Raw genomic sequence first — 25013 nt, 5'->3', positions numbered from 1 at the left:
TTGCCATCTCTTGAAGGTGTGACAATTAGAATATCCAAAAGATATACATAATTAGGGTCGTTTAAAGGCGGGGTCGTCCTTCTCTAAATTTCTCCACCACAAAGGTTTTCTAAAATTCCCTTCAATCCCCAAATAATTCTTTTACTTATAATACAAAGGCACCATATGTCCATAACTAAAAGAATTATTATTATTAAAAACAAACCTACAATATATATAAAAAAACAAGTTTTTTATAATTTATTGATTAATTTCAACTTCAATTCCTACTCTAAAATATGATATAAATTAAAAAAAATATTTACAAAAATAATCATTAATACATATACAAATAAAAATATTAAAAACACTACAATAAATATTTACACAAAAATTAATAAACTTACTCTAAACATTCATAAAAATTAATAAACTTACCCTAAACATTTACATAAAATAAACATAATTATTTGCATTTTCCAAATACCCTTTAACTAGCCTTACTTTCCTACCACACTTTTTACCAATATAACATTTATTTTTCTTTATATTTTTCCCAAAATAGAACTCGAGTAAGCATAATTACTCCCCTTCCCTAATACCTCACAACTTGTACTTTCATAGCATACGTTTACGAATATAACATTTTAATTTTTCACATACACAAAATGCTCCAACATTTTGAGGTTGTCATCTTCAAAAATAGTCCATGGCAAGGTATCTCGGGTGAATTTTACTCATGGAATTATGTTTTAATAACCCCTACTTTTTATTATTATCATTAGTGTAGATTCATTTTCCCTCTCATGTGGCAACTTAGGTGAACTTTACTTGCACAATTTACATTTTAATAACAAACCTTTTTACTGATGTAAATTCATTTAAAACTTAAACCATATCGTAGTTTTTTGAACTTTCTTTTAAATTGAAAAATGAATATAAATATTTGTTTTTATTTATATTATTTTATAACACACAGCAGGCGTTGGAGGCGAGTATGGCCTGGCTGAGAGAAAGGGCGCCAAATAAATCTTAAATTTTAGGTGATATTAGCAGAAGCACGCAGAAAGAACATCATATGCCCTCCTAAATATTGATAGGAACAACCACCAACAGCAGGTGCGGAAGCATGGAGGAGTATCCAAACCCCTTCAATCCGGTACTTTGCATCCATCTTTTCCCCTCAAATTTCTACTACAATTTTGCTATTCAACATACTTTCAGAGTGCGGGTGCGATATGTTTTATGGCTTCTAATGACACGAAATCGTTGATGGGTTTGAATTCATTGATGTCGTTATTAATTGCAGGAGACAATCCACGAGCTTTTCAAGTTGGTCTGGAGTCAAACAAGCAAAGGTGGTTTATTCAATTGCAAATACATTGGCCTATTTGTTTTTCCACTATCCTCTGATCTCTATTCAAAGCTTCATTAAACGCAGGGTTGTTTTAAAGTGCAAAAATGAAAACATCTCCACTTTTATTTCTGATATCAATCCGTGTTGCTACTGTTTTTTCAGAACGCGCACATAAAGAGGGCGGGGAAACAGAATTGGAGGTACGCTGGTGCATAACACTGCATATTTCTTATTTCTGGATGAGTTATTGATCAGACAACTGTTTGAAATTGAATATATGTGCTAGTCTGGCAATTTAACAGAGAAAACAAGAAAAAAAGTATAAAATATGGCATAATGCATCTAGATTGCATATGTCGACCGGCGATGGTGTAAAATATGAAGTGGGATTTTGATTTTGTGCTGGCAAAGCTTCAGTCACAAACAAAACTCCATGCTTATTAGGTGCCTATGTTTCCACAATGGTTTGGGAGGTCTGCACTGACTGACTATGAATTTTTCGATCATCACAATCATTCACAATGGTCCCAGTGACCCGAGGCACTCCCCAAATCACCCTTCCCAAAAGTGTCCAACAAAATTGCTCAAGGAGGGGGGTGCGGGTGTCGAACCATAAAATCCCATTAGTCTGCTTTTGTGTGCCTGGCAGAGAGGGCGGGTTCTACCAACAGTGGTCGTTGACTCCTTGAAGAGGATCGACTTCCCACGTGGAAAAATAGGCAACCATGGTAATAAGAGCTTTCTAGATAATCCAGGTTTAGATTCTTTGTAACCAAACAAAAAACGTAGGCACCAATTCTAGGGAAATGGAAATTAGGTTTCATGACAAGAAATGTTCTAGGTTATTTAACACATACATGAAAATTTAATTTCTTTTAACTATCAACACTTGTCATACAAAAAGTTTTGCAAATCATTCAAAATTCTAAAATTAAAAAGAGACATCACATTCATATTCATAACAAAACCCAGGTCATCCTTAACATCATGATTCATATTCATAACAGAAAGTTTGCATCAGTGCAAATAACTAAACGTTCATTGTTCAGGTCATAAAGATAAATCACTTCACAAATAAATTATTATTTGGATGTAATGTCCTTTTCAAATTAATTGCCCAAGGAAGGATGTAGTAGGCTATTTAACCCCATAGGCCATAGTCATTTAAAAAGGGAAAATTATTATTTAATGTTACTTGGTAACATTAGATATAAAAATTAAATTGGAGCAATTGTAGGGAAACTTGCAAGTCACTCAAATTTGAATTTAGGAGGGAAAAGCCCCAAAGATAATCTATAAAAGGAAGGAACAATAGTCATTAAGATCATCATTTTTTTGATTTTGGGCTGAGGTTCTTGGAGGGTTTTAAGACTTCTTTTCTCTAGTTGGTTTCAGTGGTGAAAGATCCCACCCTAGCTAATCTCTCCACTTTGTTCTGCTATGAGACCAAATTTCTGGTTGGGTTACAATCTTCTTAGGCAGCGAAGGGTTGGAGTTGTTTATCTGTGGCAGCAAAGGTCTAGTGAATCATTTTTCTAGAGCATTGAAGGCTGGAAAAGCTATCTTTCTAAGCCAGCAAATGGTTGAGACTTGTTGTCGCCCGGATTGTATAGGCACCACGACAACGCTCAGGATGGGGGCTGTAACTTTGATCCCCACCCACTCTGTTCCTAACAATAGGCTATGGGAGGTAGTCCCTACGGAATGAAATGAAGGAAAACAAGTTGGAAACCAACTTGTTTGGGAGACACAGATGAGTGGCCTAGCCAATTGGTTAAATTCAAGCAAGATTATTCATTAAATTAGATTTTAAAGTGTGAGACTAATGCTTTAATGGAGTCACAAATTTTTGTTTTCTATAAATTGGAACCAAATGACTGGATGATCACCTGCTGCTTGAATGCTTGACTAACCTATATGATATGCAAGACCTAGGACCTATGTGAGATGTAGTGATCTTGGTAAATTTTAATTAGATGCCTAGCCTAAATGTAACATTTGCCCCAACTGTTTTGAGAAGCAATTCTCAAAGTAAGTAGTGAAATGGAAGCCAACGGGGAGCAGATAGTGGCCTGATTAATGATACCCCCCCTGTGTTTCACTCACTCAGTGCCTCCGGCGCTGCAGAGACTATGGCTCTAACGACTGCAAGGTCACTCTGTTAACTACTAGGAGAAAGTGAATCTCTCAAGCTCGTGTGAAAATGGTTGCCCTATATCTCTATCAACCTAGGTTATGCTAGGAGGTAAATTATTAATGCAAGCTAGATCTAGGACGCTAAATGCAAGATGATGAGTGATGTTATATTGAATTAAGATTGTTTGAGTTTCTTAAGTACTTAAGTTATGATTACTCTTTATGCCAATAGTACTTAACAACAATAGGAAAAACGATCTTAATACAAGATGAGTGCTTAACGATACAAGTGCAAAATTTAACTATAGGTCAATCCACAAGATGCTTAAGTAAATCAACTTATTCACCAATGATTATCAACACAAGATATAATACCAATTCAAATTTAGAAGCCCAAGATAACTCTATCAACAAGATTAACTTCAGATTTTGAGTGAAAAGTTAGACAACCTTTAAGACCAAGATGATATAAGTCAATTTCAGATTTATGACAGTCTATATCAATAGTAATAATTCAGAAATTTCAGATTTTATTAGTGTTATGACAGCAATGAGGAAGCCACTTTAAATCATGAAATTTTGCTCAACCATGAAACATAAAAATTTCCAATGACCAACAAATGTAAATTAACTTGTTTAGCCCACTTTATGATGAAGTATTTAGTGATATTTCAGATCTGATATATTTATAACAACATTAAATAGATCACAAATCAACAAACTAATGAGGCCCAAAACAATGTCCAAGATGTCAAAAAATAGTAAAATTTCACAAAAACTTGAAAAAATTATTTTCTAGGGCTATTTAGAGAATGTGATTCATAAATTTCAGATCTGATCTATTTATTACAGCAGTAAAGAGATGACAAATCGACAACCCAACAATGCTGAAAACAATCCCCAATATATCAAAGAATAGTAAAATTTTGTTGGAAAGTATTTGAATCAAAATTCCTACAAAAATATATCAACTTTCAAGTAAAGTAGCACATAGGAAGCTCGTAGTCAATACATACCATAGATCAACGAACAAGAATACCTCGAGTTGCACCCCAAAGTCTTTTATTATAATAGAAAAAATAGTTCCCAGCGGGACAAAAATTTACAAAATGCTTCAACAACAATTCTAGCCAAAGATCAAGATGACTAGAGACTCAACTGACTCTCTAATTTATAGATAAATCCTCCAAATGGAAAAATAATGACTAGTTTCTTTGATCTTCGTTAAAATATTTTTGGCCATTAACTTCAAGTTTTTTTAATCTTGGCCTTTGATTTTTTTATTTTTCTTTTTGAGGAATTTTTGAATTTATCATTTAATTCCATTTTAATTAGCTCAAAATTAATTATTTTGAGCCATTTCCTAAAAAATTTAACTTTGACATAACTACCAAGGTCCAAGGGTTCAAATTTTCTTGAAATATACAATATTCCCTTGGTGGACCTTTAAAAATTGATTCTTTCAAGACCCACGAATTTTTCCATTTGGAGAATTCATTTTCCTAAGACAATTTAATTTGACTTTAATGAATTAATTTTTTGGCTTAAGATTTAATTTTCGAGTTGTCTTTAGTGAGACTTTTTGGAAGTTTTTTCGGTGGGTTTTTTCAGTCTAATTTCTCTAAAATCCAATAGTAATTTATTGAAATCACAAGTTTGATGGGTAATCCTTGCACAATCTAAGTGCCCTAGGGGTTTTTCAGGGTGCTGAATCCATATATACAATAAAAAAACTAGTTCAAAGAACACAAATCAAGATTTCACCTCAAATATTTCCGCTGGATTCTGGCACTGGAAATTCCAAAAAGTCGCACTAAAGACAACTCCTTTAATTTTATTTTGCTATAAAAATTAATTAATTTACACATGAGGCAATTAATTATTTTTCCAACCCTCTAATACATATGATTTTTCGTTTACAAGACTCAAAGAGGGAATATACATTCGTCTTAGATCCTCAAGACACATAACCCATCTGCGACACAATATGATCTAGTAAACCAAGTGATTTGTAATAAAATAATTAAGCTAATTAGCTTAAATTATTCCCTAACCACTTTTACATTAGACTTGACTAAAACACTAGGACTCACCTTGTAATCCGACGATAAATTTCGCCCTAGCTTTGGTGTTTAAGCTAGAGGGAAAAACTCTTCTGATTAACCGTGTCAAGACACATGTAATCAATTAGGTTAAAAAACCTCCCACAATGGAATTCGTCATCAAATTATAGGCTTACCTAGGTTGTTACATAGACTCAAGGTTTACTAAGATCATTTGCAATATATAACTTGCAGAATGGGATGACCATGACACATGGACTACTGATATGTGATCCGATCCTTGTTGAAAAGGTTGGTACTTACGCTTCCTTGGAATCTTTGACAATTTGAGTGCAACAAGACTCATCTCTTAGGGACAACGAGGGTTGGAAAAAGAGGAACGCACTGAGTAGCGGCTTGTCTGGGAGGCAGAAGGGTTAGGGCTCATCTTGTAGGGGCAATGAATGCTGGAAGTGGGCAACAGATTGAGCTACTTGTGGCATCAAAGGGGAGTGAGGCATCAAAAGGCTGGGTTTTTGTCTCCTGTAACAACATAAGGTTGAGTTAGGGAAGCGGGTTGCCTAAAGGGCTGCACTCAAGATTTAGAAGGTGCGATTCACTGAAGCTGAGGCAACAAAGGACACATAGAGGTACGGAAGTAATGTTGTAGGGTAGCACATAACAGGGTCCAACAGTAAACTTGAGCAGTCTTGGTTGACCTAAGGTTAGGATAGTTGGTGTGAATAGCCGTTGAGTGACAAAACCTTGGATAGTGTTAGTTTGTAAACATAAAAACTAGTTGGTATTGTTGGCCCTGTCACCCACCAAAAGTGGGTAACCCCTAGGAGAAACTTTTCTCCTATTCATCTCTTTTAGCTTGTAGCTTGTTAGCCGAAATTTTCTCCTAAATTTGTTTGCAGTCGACAACCAACATCCCCTTCCAGCCACTTGATAGCTTTGATGTGCTACTTTTCTTTGCCACCTGAGCCAACCATTGTGTACCCTTGCTCATCTTTCATGATCGTATGTTTGAAGGCAGGCCACCCAATCCCAAAGGTATGGTTTTTCATTATGTAATTAGGTATTTATGCTTGTTTTTCTTAAGCACAATTGGGCATGGATTGTTGGGTGACTTGGAAGAAGGAACGACTTTGACTATACTCTTGTTCCCTTACCTCAACTGGGGGATTAATCCTGTATCCTAGTCCCATGGGATCTCTTTTATTGGGTATTAGCTTTAGGAGCGACACTACATGGGAAAGCCTGATTTTGGTTGTGTGGTCCCGCTTCCCGATACCATATATCTCACTCCCCTCCGCTCATTACAAGCCGTTTTCATATTTTCCCTATCTGGGTCCACATTTGTCGATTGGGTCCTGTTGACCCCTCAGGTGTCAACTACCCTATAAGAAGAGTACAGTTCGGGACAATAAATTTTTTCAGAGTTCATCATCATCATTGTAGCCTTTGGTCTTTAGTTGTAATCCAAATTCTACAGCTTTGTGGGCCATCATGTAAAAATGTTTATAGTATATTAAATATTTATAAAGCCATGTAAAACATCTAGGTAGCCTATGATTTTTTACCAAAAAGTTTCACTTTAGGGAGTTTTTTTTTCCTTCGCCAATTATTTGTGTTTTTAAACATTTATAATTGGTAGATTTTTTCTCCCAAACATGCCCCAAAGCTATAATGGGACTCAATGGTAAGGTCTTAGGTGAGTCCAGTGCATCAAGTCTATGTAAACTATCATACTAGATCATTTGTAAAGTGTAGCAAAATTTGGTTGAGTCTAGTTGTCACTCGGATTGTATAGGCACTGCGACAACACTCAGGGTGGGGGCTGTCACTCTAATCCTTGCCAACTCTGTTCTAGTTGTCTCCCAACAACAGGCTATGGGGGGTAATCCCTATAAAATGAGATGAAGGAAAACAAGTTGGAAACCAACTTGTTTGGGAGACACGGATGAGTGGCCTAGCCAATTGGTTAAATTCGAGCAAGATTATTGATTAAATTAGATTTTAAAGTATGAGATTAGTGCCTTAATGGAGTCACAAATTCTTTCTTATAATAAATTGGAACCAAATGACCAGATGGACACCCGCTGCTTAAGATGATTGACTAACTTGAATGATATGCAAATCTATGACCTATGTGTGATGCAAAGATCTTGGTTATTTTAGTTAAATGCTTGATTTAGATGTAACCTTCTTTTAACTATTTTGAAGCTGGGCTCCAAGGTAGGCTGTGGGAAGGCGACCAATAGGAAGCGGGCTAAAGCCCGATTAACAATACCTTTTGCTGTGCTCCTATCACTTGATGCCTCTGGCGCTATAGAGACTATGGCTCTGATGACTGCAAGGTCTCTGTGTTAACCATTGAAGAGTTGCCACGGCCCCTCAAGCTAAGTGAGAAGGGTTGCCCTATATCTCTATCAACCTAGCTTATGCTAGGCAGTAAATCATTAATGAAATCTAAATCTAGTATGCTTATGTAAGAGATTATGGGTGAGATTATCTAGAGTTAAGATTGTTTAAGTTGCTTACGTACTTCCGTGAAATTTGTCTTAATGCAAGAATACTTAACAATGTTGTGATACAATCTTAAACAAGATGAGTGCTAAGAGATACAAGTGTAAATTTCAAGTAACCAACTTATCCACCAATGATTATTAACACAAGATATTATGTCAATCAACAAGATCAATGTCAGATTCTGAGTGCAAAGATGAGATAAGCCAATTTCAGATCTATGACAATTTATATCAGAAACAAAAATTTATAAAATTCAAACTTTATCAATGTTATAACAGCAGTGAGGAAACCACTTCAAATCATGAAATATGCCCTACACAAAACATAAAAATTCTTTTTGACTAGCAAATGTAAATTAACTTATTTAGCCTACTTTGTGATGATGTATTTAGTGATATTTCAGATCTGATTGTTAGTTTACAACAGTAGACAACCACAAATCAACAATTTAAAAAAGTTAAAAATAGATGGTCAATATGCCCAAAAATAGTAAAAATGCACTAGAACTCAAAAAATTCAATTTTTAGGTCTTTTAGGAAGTGTGATTCAGAAATTTCAGAACTGATAAATTTATTACAACAGTAAATTAGTCGTAAACCAACAAGCTAGTGATATTGCAAATGATGCCCAAAATGTCTAAAAATAGTAAGTTTTTGCCGGAAACTAAAAATCCAAATTTTTTGATCCCTATCAAATATATGCTTTAGAAATATTTCAGACTTGAACTTTACAATTATGCATTAAATTCCAACAAGCTAAAAAGTTAGATCTAGGTCAAATTAGAGATCCCCAAGTGGCCAAAACTTGTGAAAGTGAAGATTTTGCAATTCTAAATGATTTTGACCATTTAATTTTTGATTTTAGGGCATAGATATTAATGATTTGACTGCTGTAATAAAACTAAAGCAAAACAAGGGTTTAGAGGTCAAACCCTAGGCCCAAGGCTTTGAAGACCCTGTGGTTGAAATTCATTGAAATTTTGGGATCACGTTGCCGCTTGAAAAATATGAATTTTGAGACCTTAAACCTGCAAGCCCGCTAAGTATTTAGCCTTAAAACTTTAGATTATGGTTTCAAGTCAATTTAGGGCAAAAGAGGCCAAGAAAATGGAGAACAAGGCAAAGGGAGTCAAATTTGTGGGGATAAAATTTAAAAGGGCTAGGATGATATATCGGGGTCCAAGGATGAAGAATAAGGCCTCAAAGAGGCAACACTATGCTTAATGAGGCTAGCGTTGGGGGTATGGAGCGCTTAGAGGCCTAGGAAGAGTCATAAGGCCTATGGCCTAAAGGCCAAGGAAAGGGAGTCACAAGCCCTTAGAGGGTTGTTACTTAGGGGGAGAGGGAGAGGATGGCTGAGGAGGGAGGCCAAGGGAGGATGGAGGAGGGAGGAAGGCCAAGGGAGGAGGGTCGAGAGAGGGGAGGCCGAGAGGGGTGCCTATGGCTGGCCTAGGAGGGTCGAGGAGGAGAGGAAGAGGGAGGCCAAAGCCTCAAAACCCCACGGCAAGGCCAAAATTTGGCCCTAAATCAAGGCGGTGAGGGAAGAAAGGTTGACGCTGAGGCCTAGGAAGGCAAAATCGGGGCTAAAAGCCCTGAAAAGTTTGAAATCCTTGCTCCAAATTTTTTTATGCTTCAGCTCTTTGATTTTCTGAAATTTCTTCCATGGAAACCCTGCAAACAATTTCCAAGAGACCAGATCTTACCCTCAAGGGCCTAGTTCTAGTTCTTCTTCCACTTAACTCTTTGATCTAACCTGCAAAAACAAAATTTACAACACCCAAATCCCAAATATATACAAAATGAATACGAAAACTCTAACCCAAGTTAGAAAAATAATTTACAATTTAAATTACATAATTAATTACAAAATATACATGGTTTTTTAAAATAGATTTTGAGAAAATATTTTTTATGATATTTTTGCCTTGAAAGAATGGCTACAATGCTTCAGAAAATCAATGCTCACTATAGCCTTAGTGAAGATTCAATCCACCATATAAAAACCAAGGATCCAAGCAAAGTAACCCTTTGCCCACAGTTTGTGAATTTGGAGACCAAGGATTGAGTACCTGCAAACACTATGTATTATCTTGAAATAATAATATAAATCACCACATAGGAAACCTGTAGTCAATACATACCATAGATCAAAGAACAAGAACACCTTGAGTTGCACCCCAAAGTCTTTTATTATAGTAGAAAAAATAGTTCCCAGCGGGACAATAGTTTCCAAAATGCTTCAACAATAATTCTAGCCAAAGATAAAGATGACTAGAGACTCAACTGACTCTCTAATTTATAGATAAATCCTCAAAATGGAAAAATAACGGTTAATTTTTTTGATCTTTGTCGAAATAATCTTTGCTCTTAATTATTTATTTTTGAGGAATTTTCGAATTTATCATTTAATTCCATTTAAATTAGCTCAAAAAAAATTATTTCGAGCTAATTTCTTCAAAAAATTGACTTCGACTTAACCACCAAGGTCCAAGGGTCCAAATTTTCTTGAAATATACAATATTTCCTTGGTGGAGGACTTTTAAAAATTGATTCTTTCAAGACTCACGAATTTTTCCATTTCAAGAATTTATTTTCTTAAGACAATTTAATTTGACTCTAAATTTTCTGGCCTAGGATTTAATTTTATTTTGATAGAAAAATTAATTAATTTACACATGAGAGGATTTAATTATTTTTCCAACCCTCTAATACATAAGATTTTTCATTTACAAGACTTAAAGAGGGAACACATTTGGATTAGACCCTCAAGACACATAACCCATTTGCGACACAATACGTGTAAATCAAGTGATTTGTAATAAAATAATTTAGCCCAATTAGCTTAAATTATTTGCAAATCACTTTTACATTAGATTCGGCTAAAAACACTTGTACTTATCTAATAATTCGACATTAAATTTCACCCTAGCTTTGGGGTTTAAGCTGGAGGGAAAAAAACTCTTTTGATTAGCCGTGTCTAAAAACACAAGTAATCAACGAGGTTAAAAAACCTCCTAGGATGGAATTCATTATCAAATTATAGCTTGCCTAGGTTGTTAAATAGACTCAAGGTTTTACTAAGATCATTTACAATATATAGCTTGCAGAATGGGATGACCATGACACACAGACTGCTGATATGTGATCCGATTCTTGTTGAAAAAGTTGGTACTTCAGCTTCCTTGGAACTTTGACAATTTGAGTGCAGCAAGTCGAGAGGTCATGTTTTTATTGTCAAAATTCCCTTTTGTATGGGATTTTCTATGTAATATCTAATGTAAAGATGTAAAAAGTGCCTATAGGAGTTCTAGGGGGTACACGTACTTAATTTTACACCTCAACCCCTAAACTTTCTATCTAGACACATTTTGAGGGTGGAAAATATGTCTAATCCCCTTTAGAGTCATAATTATTATTTTTTTTTGCAAAAAATGGCAAAAATTTAGCCAAAAATTAGTCAAAAGATAAAAAAGAGAGAATAATTTTTTCTCAAAGTGGAAAAATAATTAAAAAAAGAATGTGCACTTTCCAAAAAAAGGATCAAATTCAAAATGGAGAAAGCTCTCATTTCCAAGGTAGAAAAGAACCACAAAAAATTTGTTAGGCCAGAAGGAAAATATTTTCTTAGGGGAAATCAAATTTTTTGGTCCAGGTGGTTTTTTTTTTTGTAAGCAATTGCCAAGGTAGTAGCACATAAAACAATGACACCAGATGTAGGCACTATGCCAGGGCAAAACCCCTTTCGAGGGGAAAAATCAGTCAAGAAATTCTTCCTTTCAATAGTATTCTTTGAGACTCTTCACCCTAGACCAAGACCAGACCTTTCCTCCACACCAAGTCAGCCTCCCAGAATTTTGACCCCTTTCCAACAACTTCGACTAGGCAACAACTTCCGGCAACTGACAGCTTCTGGCAACAGTGAAACTTGGAAGATTTCGATCTCCTAATCTAGGACACGAAACAGAGAGAGAGAGGCACCAAAATTTTGATTTTTCCTTTCTCCTTAGACTAACCCAAACTCACACTCACTTTGACTTCTCGGTAACAGACTTCGCACTTTTCCTAGCTACAAGAGATATTGAACTTCCCGTGAAAGAGAGTGATTCCAAATGAATTTGATGAGCTTGTATTTATAGGCTTCATGTGAGGTTGAATAGTGTTCTTAGGCCGACTTGATCTTCTTCTAGGCTGACTTGGTGTGGAGGATACATAAATCATGTTTGACTCAATACTAAACCTTTTTATATGATTCAAAAGCCCAAGAAGGGTCTCTTTAAAAGTACAATGACTCTATTGACAAAATAAATCCTAGAAGTCTTCAATGGGGACTTTGACCTAAAACATGGTGACTCAAGCATGAAACCCATGCTTTAATAAGTCACAATAATAATAATAATAAATCTTTTCTTTATTCTTTTGACAAGTACATTACATGATGACTCAAATACATTAAATGAAGACCGAACCTAGTCACATTTTCCAACACTCCCTCTTAACTAGGAATGTATTCATAATGCACAAATACAATGGAAGATCTCAAACTATATGAACCTTGAAAAACTTTAGCACTGCAATGCCATGGACTAGAATCCCGACCAGGGAAATCTATCCATTGGTCTCTCAACAATTTATGCATCCCAATGGCATGGACTAGATTCCTAACCAAGGCAATCTATCCAGGTGGGACTAAGATTGGCTCAAACTTTCAGCCTCTCTAGGTACCATCAGGCTTACTTGCTAACCATCAACCCAGAAATCCAGGTGTGTGTCAGAGCTCAATGACCAATGCCACCTTTCCAACTTCAGGACCTAGACATCAACACAAAGTGTCGGCCAAATGTCTTCCTAGGCAATGCTTCACTTACAAAGCCTCAACACCCCTTGATCCAGCAGATCAAGGACCACAAATTTCTCCCGATCAAACTGATCGGTAACCAACATGCTATCAAAAACCTTCGAGGAATTTACTTGTACAAACACAACCCCAATCAATAATATACTTTCATATGTACATAATCAAATACAAACCTCAGGGGTCGTTATAGATGTTGCTCCCCAAATCAACAGGATTAGGAACCAAATCTTTGACAATCGATTCCTCAATTATATACTTTCCTTTCCTACTTCTCATGCAACAACATATCCTCCAAAATTCATTAATCAAAACAGAGCTATGCCCTCCCTCTCAACCAGGAAGCATCTCTTCATCTAGACTCCTTTTTAATCTTAGGGAGATCTCTTCTATGCAGGCTTCCTGAGGGAGATCAACTTCTTCTCTTCATCATCAGAGAATCTTTCGCGGCTTCCTACCATGTCATTAGAGTTATTATCATCCTCATCATGCTTGTCACATCGAGCACCTTCACCAAGTTGAAGATTGTGTACCTGCACAACTTAGATAGCAAGTACAACCAAATCTATAAAAGCACGAAGTTAACCATATCAGAATCACGAAAGCATTTCAACTTTATACAAATCAAATACCCAGACTTTTAAATAAGAGACATGTACTCTTCAACATCTTGCTAGGGACTTTGTCATAAACCCTAGACTACTTCATAACAACTTTCATTCTATCTAGGGTTTCAATGTTTCTTCCAAAGGTATGACATATTGTTAATTTTAGGCAAAATGGTATGTTCTATGCTTTAGAGCAATTTTACTTCAATTTCTTTAATAGCCTAGTATCAATATTCAGATTAGCAATCACATCAACATGATAGTAAAATGCAGATAGAACATAAATATAAATAGTAGAAGACAAGCCAAGACAAGATGACACAAGATGTGCCAGCAGCCAGGGACAAACCCCAATGTGGGGAAACCCTTGATCATATCTTCTTATAGTCTTCAATAGTTCAACAAAGAGAGATAATACAATTTACAAATCTGATATTTTGTAACAGCAGTGAAAGAGCCCTAACTAGAAAAGTCAATGCTGGTCAACAGGGCATATTTGACCCTCAACAATTTGGTCAACTTCAGTCAACTTCGGCCTCCAAACCGCAAGATGAATCAACTCTCAAAACAACCCAAAACAATCCAATTAAACTTGGTCAAACAACCAACCCTATGGTCAGCCCTAGCTGCAATCAAAGCTGGTCGAAGTCAATGATTGACCTCGATTTCTGTGCCCAAAAATGCGGCCTACCCAAACAAAAATATCTCACCCAAAAACTCAGTCAAACATGTCAACGCTGCTGGTCAATGCATGGTCAAATTGTCCAAAAATTTAGTCTCCTGAAATTTCGGACGTGTGGAGAGAGAGAGGACCAGAAATCTGCACCCAATCAATGAGGGGAGAGAGAGAAGTGTGAAGATGAGTGTGTCCAAATGAGGCTAAGGCATCATGTATTTATAGCAAACGTTGAGGATGAATAGACGTGACTGTTGGGCTTCTGAGCCTACATAAGTTTGCTGGCCGACCTTGACAATTTGTCCATAATCAAAATAAATTCATAGCTTCATTTGTACATGTCAGAATTAGATGATCTCTAGATCAATCCTACACCTCTCAGAGAGAGGAATTCAAGAAAAATATCAACAATCATAAATAAGATGACCCATGTGGAGTTTGGCCCTAGTTGTCAATTTTAACACTCTCTCTCAACTAGGGAGAACTCCATCTGCTAATCCATCTTCTAATCTGTACTATCTCTGCCATCAATGCACTGCTCTGCTCTGCTGAACTATGAAGAAGAAGAAGTGGTCGAGAATGTATCATACCATTCTCTACTGACCCGAAGTCAGTCCCAAATAAAAGAGAGTGTCTCATACCACTCTTACTAACTCGAAGTAATTTCCAATCAAAAGAGAGTGTCTCATATCACTCTTACTGACCTGAAGTTAGTTCCATTGATCCCAGATCAATACTGGTCATCCTAGCATAGGGAGTACGGTAATACACGATGCGTTCATCGGTAGTACTATGGTCCCTATCCTCATTTCCCTACTCATTGGCTAGATGAGAGGTACTTCCCATGAGTCCTACACTACATGGGTAGGATGTCTCAACAGGAGAAGGATGAACCACTCATCTTGCCTACATGTTGCCAAGGGGTATCGCAGGGGAAGGCTGAACCACTCACCCTGTACACAACAAACCACTAGGGGAAGGCTGAACCACTCACCCTATGGTTGCTCATTGCTCCAAGAAATACCCCAAGCCCCTCGGAGTTCTCAGAGCTCAATGTCCATCTCATACACGACCCTCATAAGGGTCTCTCCACGACTCCAAGTCGTTCTCGGAAGGCCAAGAACTTGACCTTCCCCAGGGGCTTTGTCAGAATATCGGCGACCTGCTCATCAATCCCAATGTGATGGAGCCTTATTGCTCCTCGTTGTACCATATCCCGGATAAAGTGGTACCTGATATCTATATGCTTGGAGCGATCATGAAACACGGGATTCTCTGATAATCGGATCCCACTTTGGTTGTCGTAGAGGATCACAGTGGTATCCAGCACATGTCCAAACAGCTCACTGAAGAGCTTCCTCAACCAGACAGCTTCACAAGAGGCCATACTAGCAACTATGTATTCGGCCTCAGCAGTGCTCAAGGCAATCGATTTCTGCTTCCTGCTCATCCAGGATATTGAAGCAGAACCCAAAGAAAAACAACATCCAAAAGTGCTCTTGCGATCCACCACACTGCCAGCCCAATTAGCATCAGAATAACCATGCAGCCTCACATCTCCGATAGTGTATCTCAGTCCATGAGTGATTGTGCCCCGAAGATATCTCAAAAGATTCTTGGCACCAATCCAATGTATATGATGAGACTCAACCATATATTGGCTTAATGTGTTCACTGCAAAACATATGTCCGGACAGAGTTCAACAAGAACATCAATGCTCCTATGAGTTGACGATACTCAGAAGCATTTCCCAATTCAGGTCCAGTAGCACTACCACACAACTTCTTAAAGTTAAGTTCCATCGGGGTAGTCACAGGCTTGCAGTCCACCATCCCAAATCTTTCCAATATCTTCACAACATATTTTCCTTGAGATAGGAAATTTCACCTGGTTTTTGCCAGACCTCTAACCCTAGGAAGTAGTGCATCGGTCTTAGGTCCTTCATCTCAAATTCAGAAGCCAACTCCCTCTTACATTTGTGAATGAGAGGGTCTGCACTTGTCAGAAAGAGGTCATCCACATAAAGTACCAGAATGAGAGGTTTATCATTTTCAACCTTAAAGTAAAGGTTCAGATCGACTTCACTTCTTATGAATCTTAGTTTCATCAGATGGCTATCGATCCTCTCATACTAAGCCTGAGGTGCTTGCTTCAATCCATAGAGAGCTTTCTTCAACTTGCATACATGAGATTCCCGGTCATGAACCTCAAACCCCTCGGGTTGTTCCACATAGACTTCCTCTTTGATCAAACCATGCAAGAAAGCGGTCTTGACATCCATCTAATGTAGGTTCCATCCTTGCAAGGCAGCGAGGGCTATGATCGAGTAGATGGTGGTGTATTGGGCAACAGGTGAAAATATCTCATCGTAATCTACACCTTCCTTTTAAAAGAAGCCTCGAGCAACAAAGCGAGCTTTGAACTTTTCAACACTTCCATCAGCTCCATGCTTGATTTTATAGAGCCACTTAGAGGTGAACCGATTTGTCTTGGGGTCTAGGGACCACATCCCAAACATCATTCTTCATAATTGACTCGTATTCTTCATTCATAACATTCCAATGAAGGCTCATTTTGAATGATAATGCTCATGACGGTAAAGTATCCTTGATACTTGTTCGACTTCTTGCTTTCATGGAAGGTCCCCCTTGGTGCAATATGTCTCTCGGCATCTTCGAGAGTCTCCCTAAGCCATGAGGGTCTCCTCTTGGAGGAGGAGGGCTCTTGAGGAGGAGGATCAATAGGATCCATAGGTTCATCAACATCTGGCATTGTTTCATCTTCTTTTGCACCCTGTTTTCTGGTGTCAGCTTCTTTGTCCTTCCTTGGGATAGGAAGGTTGTTGATCTTCCTGAGGGCCATATCTTCGTCGAAGGTGACATCATGACTTATCTCAACTTCCCTTTGACTAGCCACATAAATTCTATATCCCTTAGAATTTTCACTATAGCCCACAAAGATTCCTTTCTTCCTAGATGCACCCAATTTGCTTCTTTTCTCTTTCGGCACATGAAAATATACGGGGCTTCCAAAAATTCTAAAATGAGAGACATCGAGTTTCTTACTAGTGAATATTTCTTTGGGAGTCTTGGAGTCAAATGCTTGATGAGGGCATCGGTTTCGAACATACACAGCGGTATTTGCTGCTTCAACCCATAGGAACTTCGTGTTGATTTGGGGTAACATCGAATGTGCTCTAGCCATGAAAATTGGTGGAGAGGCTAAATCACATGAGATCTCTAAGACCCATAAATGGTTTGGAGAAATTCTATTCGGTGAAGGAGATATTAAAATAATAAATATTTTTTAATGGGTTCCTGAGTCTAAACTTAGGAAAATAAAAATATTAATGGGTATTAATATAAAACTGGTTTAGAAGGTTCTAAATGACATGGATCAAGCCAAATGTAATCTTAGCTATTGATTAGAGATGTAATCTCGGCCGTTGAAGACTCAACAAAAAAAGTATAAGAAGAGGCTTGAGGGTCAGTTGGAGATACACCAGAGTGATCAGTTAGTTCGATTTTTTAGAGCAGGGTCTGTTAAGAGAAATCGAACCTGTGATCAGAGTTGTAGTGAGGGGTCGTGAGTGCATAGCAGAGAGGCTGAGATAGTGCCGGAAGACCAGCGCAGAGGTAGAGAGGCAGACGCAGAGCTAGAAGGAGCCATGCAGAGGCCAGAGTGACTGCGCAGAGGGCTAGAGGGCCTGTGTGAGTGACGCAGAGGCTGCAAAGGTGATGCATAGGCCCAGAGAGGTTGCAGATAGCTTTAGAGGGTTAACGCAAAGGGTTTTAGGCTGACGCAGAGGCTAGGAGGGCTGACGTGACCTTGAGAGAGGCGTTGGAGAGAGTTTCGGGGAGCACGCTTTTAGAATATCTTCTTCCGAAGAGGTATTACTGCCAGATAGATTTCTCTGTCAGGTGAGCTAGTTTGGCACCTAATTGTACTCAAGAAAATCTGCTTAATAATAAAAACCCTCAGAACTGCTGCACCAGTTTTCCCATGTTGGGTTTTTTTGGGGACGATTGTCCAAAAATAACGGTGTCTCTTGCATGTTTGTCTTTTTCTTTTAGTTGATGATCCGTAGATAGTTGAGATTGCATTGTGTTTATTTCAGTATTTATATGGTTAAATAACTTGTTCAATAATTAAACAAGTAGGAGAAATAAACCAGATAGTGCAGGAAAATTTCTGACGGGTTAGAATTAGAAATTTCAACATCGTATCAGAGGGTTGCAAATCACAGGAGAGCTAAAGGCACTAGCTAAATCAAAGAATTTGCAGTAGAAACAACTGTCCCAAGAGACAGAAGCTGTTCCTAAGTAGAAAGTAGCAGAGAAGGGGTGACGCAGAGGGCTTGCGTCATCAGTTCAAGCCAGAGAAGGGGCCAACGCAGAAGCAATGAGAGGCAGAAGAGGCTCATGAAGAGCCACGTCATCCTACTCAGCCAAGTAGGAGTGACACAGTTGGCTAGTGGAGCGATTCAGCCACTGTCGGGATTGCACAAAGCCTAGAGGCTCAGTTCTTCAGTTGCTGGGGCATAGGAAGTTGTGGGCAGATTGTGGAGTGTGAAGCTAGTAGGGTGCTGTTGTTGTTGAGGCAGAACAATACCTAACGGGACATAACCAAGGTAGAAGGGAGTCGCTACCTAGGCGGATTTCTAGCTAAGAAATCCATATCAGTGTTGTAGGATTTCAAACTTGCTTTCGTATTTGACTCTTCCGAAGGCACAACATGGCCTTCTGTCACACAAATCCACGATCCACCCCAAAATCAGCGACAATGTGGCGACTTTGATGTGAAGAAGTCGTTTTCCAGCATCTTGTATCATTGGCCGGCCAATTTGATTCACACTAGAAATTGGAAAGAAAAATTCTCCACAACTTTGTTGCCAAGCAAACAAATCACAACACCTAAACACCACGAAACACATGATACACATATTCACAAACAAAAGCTCTTACACTAAAAAAATAATACATTTATATTAATATTTACAAAAACAATAATATGGAGACTCTCTCACATCTTCTTGGCCCTCCTGTAAAGGAGTCAGGCCAGATCTAGCTCTGATACCGTGTTAGAAAAATAAAATAGAGAGTGATTTTGCACAATACAAATCTCACACTATCTTATTATTCATTACAACTACACACTGACTACGACACTTTTAGATAATGACTCCAACTCATTACATAAGAATCAACAGCTTCTAAACTGACGCCTAGGGACTCACAATGACAACTACTAATGACATGGAAGCATTACTTCCAACAAAATGTTGCCTCTCTGCCAGGGCCAAAACCTCTCTCTCTTAGAGAGGAAAACTCTTTGGTAAGTTTCTTTTATTGAAGCTTCTTATTGATCAATGCCAAACAATACTAGTTTCAAGCCCAAACAATACTAGTTTATGGACTGTTTGTCACTGCTATCATATCCGGCGTCTGCAGACTTGACCTTCCTTTCTTCACACGTGTGACTATTTGTAGCCCTAGAAATAGTCCCCTTCACTTCGGTTCTCCTTCTCCTTCCTTTGCTGCACTATGAGACCTCTTCTTCATCCTTTGTTACCCTTTCTCTTGCCTCCTTTCTTCGCAGATTTCAGAGATGCTTGGTTGGTGTTGTAATGGAGAAGACAACCTCTATATATAGAGGACTGTCCCTCCGTTTAGGCTGACTAGAAGACTGTAGGCCAACATGAATTTATTCCATTGTTTTGCTTCATTTGGAGGATGTTGTTGCATGGAGAGGACTTGGACTTTGCTTGGAGGTATTCCTTTGACCTTTATACTATTTTATACATAGTGTAACATGCCCTCAAAGGGTCTTACATAAATACATTGACTCTTTGACTTCCTAGAAGCACTTAAACATGTGCTTGACCTAATTCAATGAGCAAGAAACTCATTGACAAATATCATAAAAATAATTTCTCTTTTCTTGAATAAATACAAATATCAAAGATACATTTATGAAGACCGAACCTAGTTACACTTTCTTCAACACTCCCTCTTAACTAGGGAGGTATTCATACAACATTACAAGGTGTTTGGCTATGTTTCAATCTCGAAGAATTCATATAAGAGAAACCAAATTTGCAATCCATCTGTTATAACATCATAATAACCAACATTGTTTCCACAAGAAGGCCTTGACTAACAACTCTATCTCTCAATAGATGAGAGCACAATGTTGGCGAGACCAATGACTTATAGACACCTCAATCATTGTCTCTCAAGGTACATACCCACCTGGGTGTTCACTGAGTATGCCCTTCTAGGACTATTCTTGTCTTGGGTTCCCAGCCCTCAAAGAATATCGGTTCTCTTGCCTACTCTTGTCTTGGATGCCCTACACATCCTCAAAAAGTATTAGATTCTAGATGATTATCCAATCCTATCATTCTTTCTTTCCAAGTGAAGACAAGAATGTTGTGTCTATCACTTCCTCTCAATTGAGGAAGACATGCCCAAGCATCCTCTAACAAGGTACTTGTCCAAGTTCCTTTGTAATTGGGAACTTGTTATAACTCCCTCTTAGCTAAGGACTTGTCCATTCATCAACAACTTCTTCTTTGTGGGTCCTTTAGCTGCTTGATCTTCTTCTTTCTTTCGATGTCATGAAGTCTTGGTTCGGACTTCCTTTTGGTAGGGCACCATCCATCGATCACTTTCCTTCCTGGCTTGACATGTCATTGCTTCCTAGGTGGAAAGTGGTCTTCTTTTCTATTGTCATTTGGCTACTCCTTTGTCATCTTGTCCATGCTTCGGAATACTCTTCTCATGGATGCTTCGTTGAGCTTGCTTGTTCCCATGCTTTGATCTAGCATCCCTTCATGACTTCATCCTGATATTGCTTCAACATTGCTTTGATTTCGCTAGATGGCTTCTTCATCACGACATCTTTGTAGAGTAGAATAAGTTATTTGCATCTTTCATATCTCTAAGGCCTTCATAGGTGTCAAGGGTCCTTCCTTCCTTTGTCAGAATTGTCCTGCCTCCTTTCGGGAGATGTGTTCAATGGTTCTTTATTACATAGTGATTCTTTGTGATCATGGTGTTCTTCACATGCTCGATCTCTTTCTTCATTTGCTTCTTCTTGGATAGATTGGTCAATGTTAAAATTGGCAACTAGGGCCAAACTCCATGTGGGTCATCTTATTTATGGCAGTTGATATTTTTCTTGGATTCCTCTCTTCAAGAGGTGTAGGATTGATCTAAAGATCATCCGATTCCGACATGTATTTATGGAGATATGAATTTATTTGTATTATTGACAATTTGTCAAGGTCGGCCAGCAACCAAATTACCCCAACTTATCCTCAACGTTGCATTATAAATAGAAGAGGTCTTCAAGTCATTTTGACACACTCACATCTCTTGTGATCTCTCTCCACTCGTTTGGGTTTTGGTGGAAGGAGAGGTCTAAAGGAGAAGCCCTATACGTTGTCCTAGAGGAGATCTAACCCTAGCCACAGATCTAAAAGGAAGCCCTAGATGCAGTCAAAGAGAAGGCTCCCATACGCAGTCAAGGAAGGTCTAATGTTGCCCTAGCTACAGTCCTAAAGGAAGGAGACATAGCTGCAGTAAAGGAGGTCTATTACGCAGCTGAAGGAGAAGCCCTAGCTGCAGTCCAAAGGTGCTCTAGCCGCAGGTCTAAAAGAAGTCTTAGCCGTAGTTGTGAAGGTGCTTTAGAAGCCCTATACGCAGTAATAAGGAGGCCCTATTTCGCTGGTAAAGAGGAGCCCTGATCCACTGTTCAAATAAGCTCCTATCCGCAACAAGCCACAGTCAAAGAGAGGCTGCTATTCACAGTCAAAGGAGGCTCCAATTCGGTGTTCCAACTCGTTGTCAAGAGGAGCCTTAATCCGCTGTTCTAAGAGGTCTAAATCCGCAGTCAAGAAGCCCTAGCCACAGGTCTAAGGAGGCCCTAGCTGCATCAAGAAAAGAGCCCTAGCCGCAACATAAAGGAACCCTGCTAACAACGTGAAAGAGGCACAAATTAAGGGATTGTTTGGGCATCCCTTTTGTGACTGTGTGAGGCTGGTTTCTTATTGTAAGAAGGTCGAATTAAAGGAGTAGTGGAACAAATCTGTTGGGGTAACAAAGAATAATGTTTATGCTGGCTAGGGTTAGGAGCCCTTTTAGGGTTGTTGTGGGCCCCACAAGGGCCATGTCCTAGGAAAGGAGGTCGAAAAAGGGAGGCCGAGGCCTAAAAAGGCTACGACCAACCTCTAAAAGGCTGAAAAGGGCCAACGTTGGCCCTTAGAGGTTGACGCAGGACCTCAGAGGTTGGCGTAGGCCTCAAGCCTCCAAAAGATGATGCAGGGGGATCTTAGGGCTAACATAGAGGGGATAGAGGAGGATGCTGGCCCTAGGAAGGCTAGATTCGAGCTCGGGAGGCCTAAAATATAAAGCCCTTGCTTCATAGTTTTTTTTCTCTTCCAAATTTGAATTTTGCTGCAAATTTTTCAATATTTGACCTTGCAAAAAATTATAGAGACTAGATCTTACCCTCAAGAGCCTAGATCTAACTCTATTCCAACTTCTTCTATTGATTTCACTTGTAAAAAATGGAGATAAAATACTCAAAACCCCAAATATATACAAAATCTCAAAACCCCAAAACCTTGATTAACAACAATAATTTACAAATATACACATACACAAGTTTTTTTTTTTTTTTTTGTTATGGATATTTTCTTTGATAAATGGATAAAATATACTTTAGAAACTCAACGCACACTATAGCCTTAACGAAGATTAAATCCACCACATAAATATTCAGGATCCAAGCAAAGTTGATCCTTGCCCACAATTTGTGAACTTGGAGACTAAGGACTGAAGTGCTGGGAAATGTAACTAGGTTCGGTCTTCGTAATTGTACTTGAAGTCAAAATGTAATATATTTGTCAAAAGAAAGCAAAAATAATTTTATTATTGATTTATTTGACTTGTTAAAGCATGGGTTTCATGCTTGGCTCAATTATTATAGGTCAAGCCTCCATTGTAGGCTTTAGGATTATTGATTGGGGTCAAAGTCAATTTTTTTATTGGTCAAAGGCTCCTCCATCAAGTCTCCTTCAAGACGGCTTAAAATAGATCGTCATCTAGTCGACTACATTTAAGTGAAATTATGTTAGCCTCACCTAAAATGGAGTCACAACTATTCAAGCTATCATGTCGGCTTATTTGAAGAAGGAACAACTATATATACAAGCCTATACTTCGCTCCACAGTTCAAAAAGCAATCTTGCATTTCAGAGATATTTTTGGCGATCACAGTGAGAGAATTTCGGTGAGTTTTTAGAGACAAATGGTTTGATGTCAATCCTAGAAGTTTAGATCTCAGAGAGGAAGTCTCGGTGCCATTACAGTGTGAAGTTCAGATAAGAATTTCAGAGAAAATAATTTTGGTGTCACTATAGGAGCTCAGATGGGATACAGGCATACTCTTGGCGCTATCACAATTAGGGAATGCGGATTGAGGTTCAATTTACCACAGTTTCGGTACTACCATACCACAGTCTCGGTGCAATCATTGTCTTGGTGTAACTACAATGATGAGGGTTAGGTGTCACCATAGTGAGAAGGGGTCGATATTCCCACAGTGAGGTGGTCTCAATGCTCTTACAATGAGAAAGTCTCAGTTATATTATAGTGACAAAAATTTGGTGATAATACAGTGACAAGTGAAAGGAAGGATGACTTGATGGAGGTAGTCTTGAGTCTAAGTTGTAAGGGTCTTGGTCATCTCATCTTGAATCTACTGAAGGAAGAATTTTGACTAGGTTTTCCCCTAGAGTGGGGTTTTGCCCTGGCAACGTGCCTACATATTGTGTTCTCTTCTATTTGTTGCTTGGCTTTAATCTCGATGATAAGAAACGATAATCAAAAGATCTAATACTAATGATGAAAACATCACAAGCTAATGTGATAATAATAAAAATCGTTTAACTGCCACCTCTTTGGATTTCTCAACATGGATTCAGAGCTATGGTCAAGGTCAAAGGCAGTTTGAAGATCACTTATACATCTTTGAAGTATTCTCAGTGAAAGGATCTATTTGCATTGAAGATTAAGATCAAGATCCCAAGGACATTTCTAGGTTACTATTCTGAGGTATCTTGAAAGGATGGATAACAAATTACAGTGAGATAGATCGATCACCTCAGAAAGTGGCTTCATAGTTTTTCAAAGAAATCATAGTCACAGTCAATAGTCATTTGGGCTCATTGATGCGCTGAAGCAATGATAAGATTAAAACAGTGATACGGTAGTAAAGTTTGATCAATCTCAAAGTATGAGAAAGTTACAGTATATTAGAAAGGCAACGAAAGGAGAATACCATAGTAAAGACAATTCAGATGTCACTAGATTTCGATCTACCACAGTAAAATATGCTCGTTCAATTTTAGAAATGATCTTATGAAGCAGTTTCAGTATGAAGTTCGGTGTTAGTCACTGTCACAATCATGAAGGAGATTTCAGGCTTTGTGAATTATCTATAGTTAAAGCACTAAAGCAATGGAGCTATGAGTAAGGTCGAAAAAGTGAAAACGTACATCCTATCTTCCACTCATTGAAGAAATGAAACTTGGTACAACTGCCTGTGGAGATTTATCAAGTTCAAGCACAAGGTACCAACTCAAGGAAATCAAGTAAGTATTCAACCAGTTGCATTTGTAGTGAGTCAAATAAGGTACGCAAACACTAGGTACATTTATGCTCTTTTAGATTTCTATTATCTCTAATGATCCTTGTTTATATCTAGTCTAGGATGAAGATTGCACTCTCTAGATAACAACTTAGAACCTTGATCCTATGCC

General features: G+C 38.2%; 1 protein-coding gene across 2 annotated transcripts in view; it reads left to right on the top strand.

The window, feature by feature from the left end:
• The first annotated feature begins 958 nt into the window (after positions 1-958).
• Positions 959-25013, top strand: part of LOC149170706 (centromere protein X) — a 124503-nt gene continuing 100448 nt past the window's right edge. For both annotated transcript variants that reach the window (XM_089427335.1, XM_089427334.1), the window contains exons 1-3: positions 959-1138; positions 1289-1337; positions 1499-1536. In XM_089427335.1, coding sequence (XP_089283461.1) covers positions 1109-1138; positions 1289-1337; positions 1499-1536 — 117 coding nt within the window. In that variant the 5' untranslated portion in view covers positions 959-1108. The remainder of the gene's footprint in view (positions 1139-1288; positions 1338-1498; positions 1537-25013) is intronic.

The sequence above is a fragment of the Pinus tabuliformis genome, chromosome 4_2, assembly GCF_031772625.1.
Source record: "Pinus tabuliformis cultivar Carrire ecotype Pingquan chromosome 4_2, CPIR1, whole genome shotgun sequence".
In the NCBI taxonomy this organism is placed as follows: domain Eukaryota; kingdom Viridiplantae; phylum Streptophyta; class Pinopsida; order Pinales; family Pinaceae; genus Pinus; species Pinus tabuliformis.
Note: the sequence above shows the minus strand (reverse complement) of the source record. Positions and strands in the feature narration are given on the sequence as shown.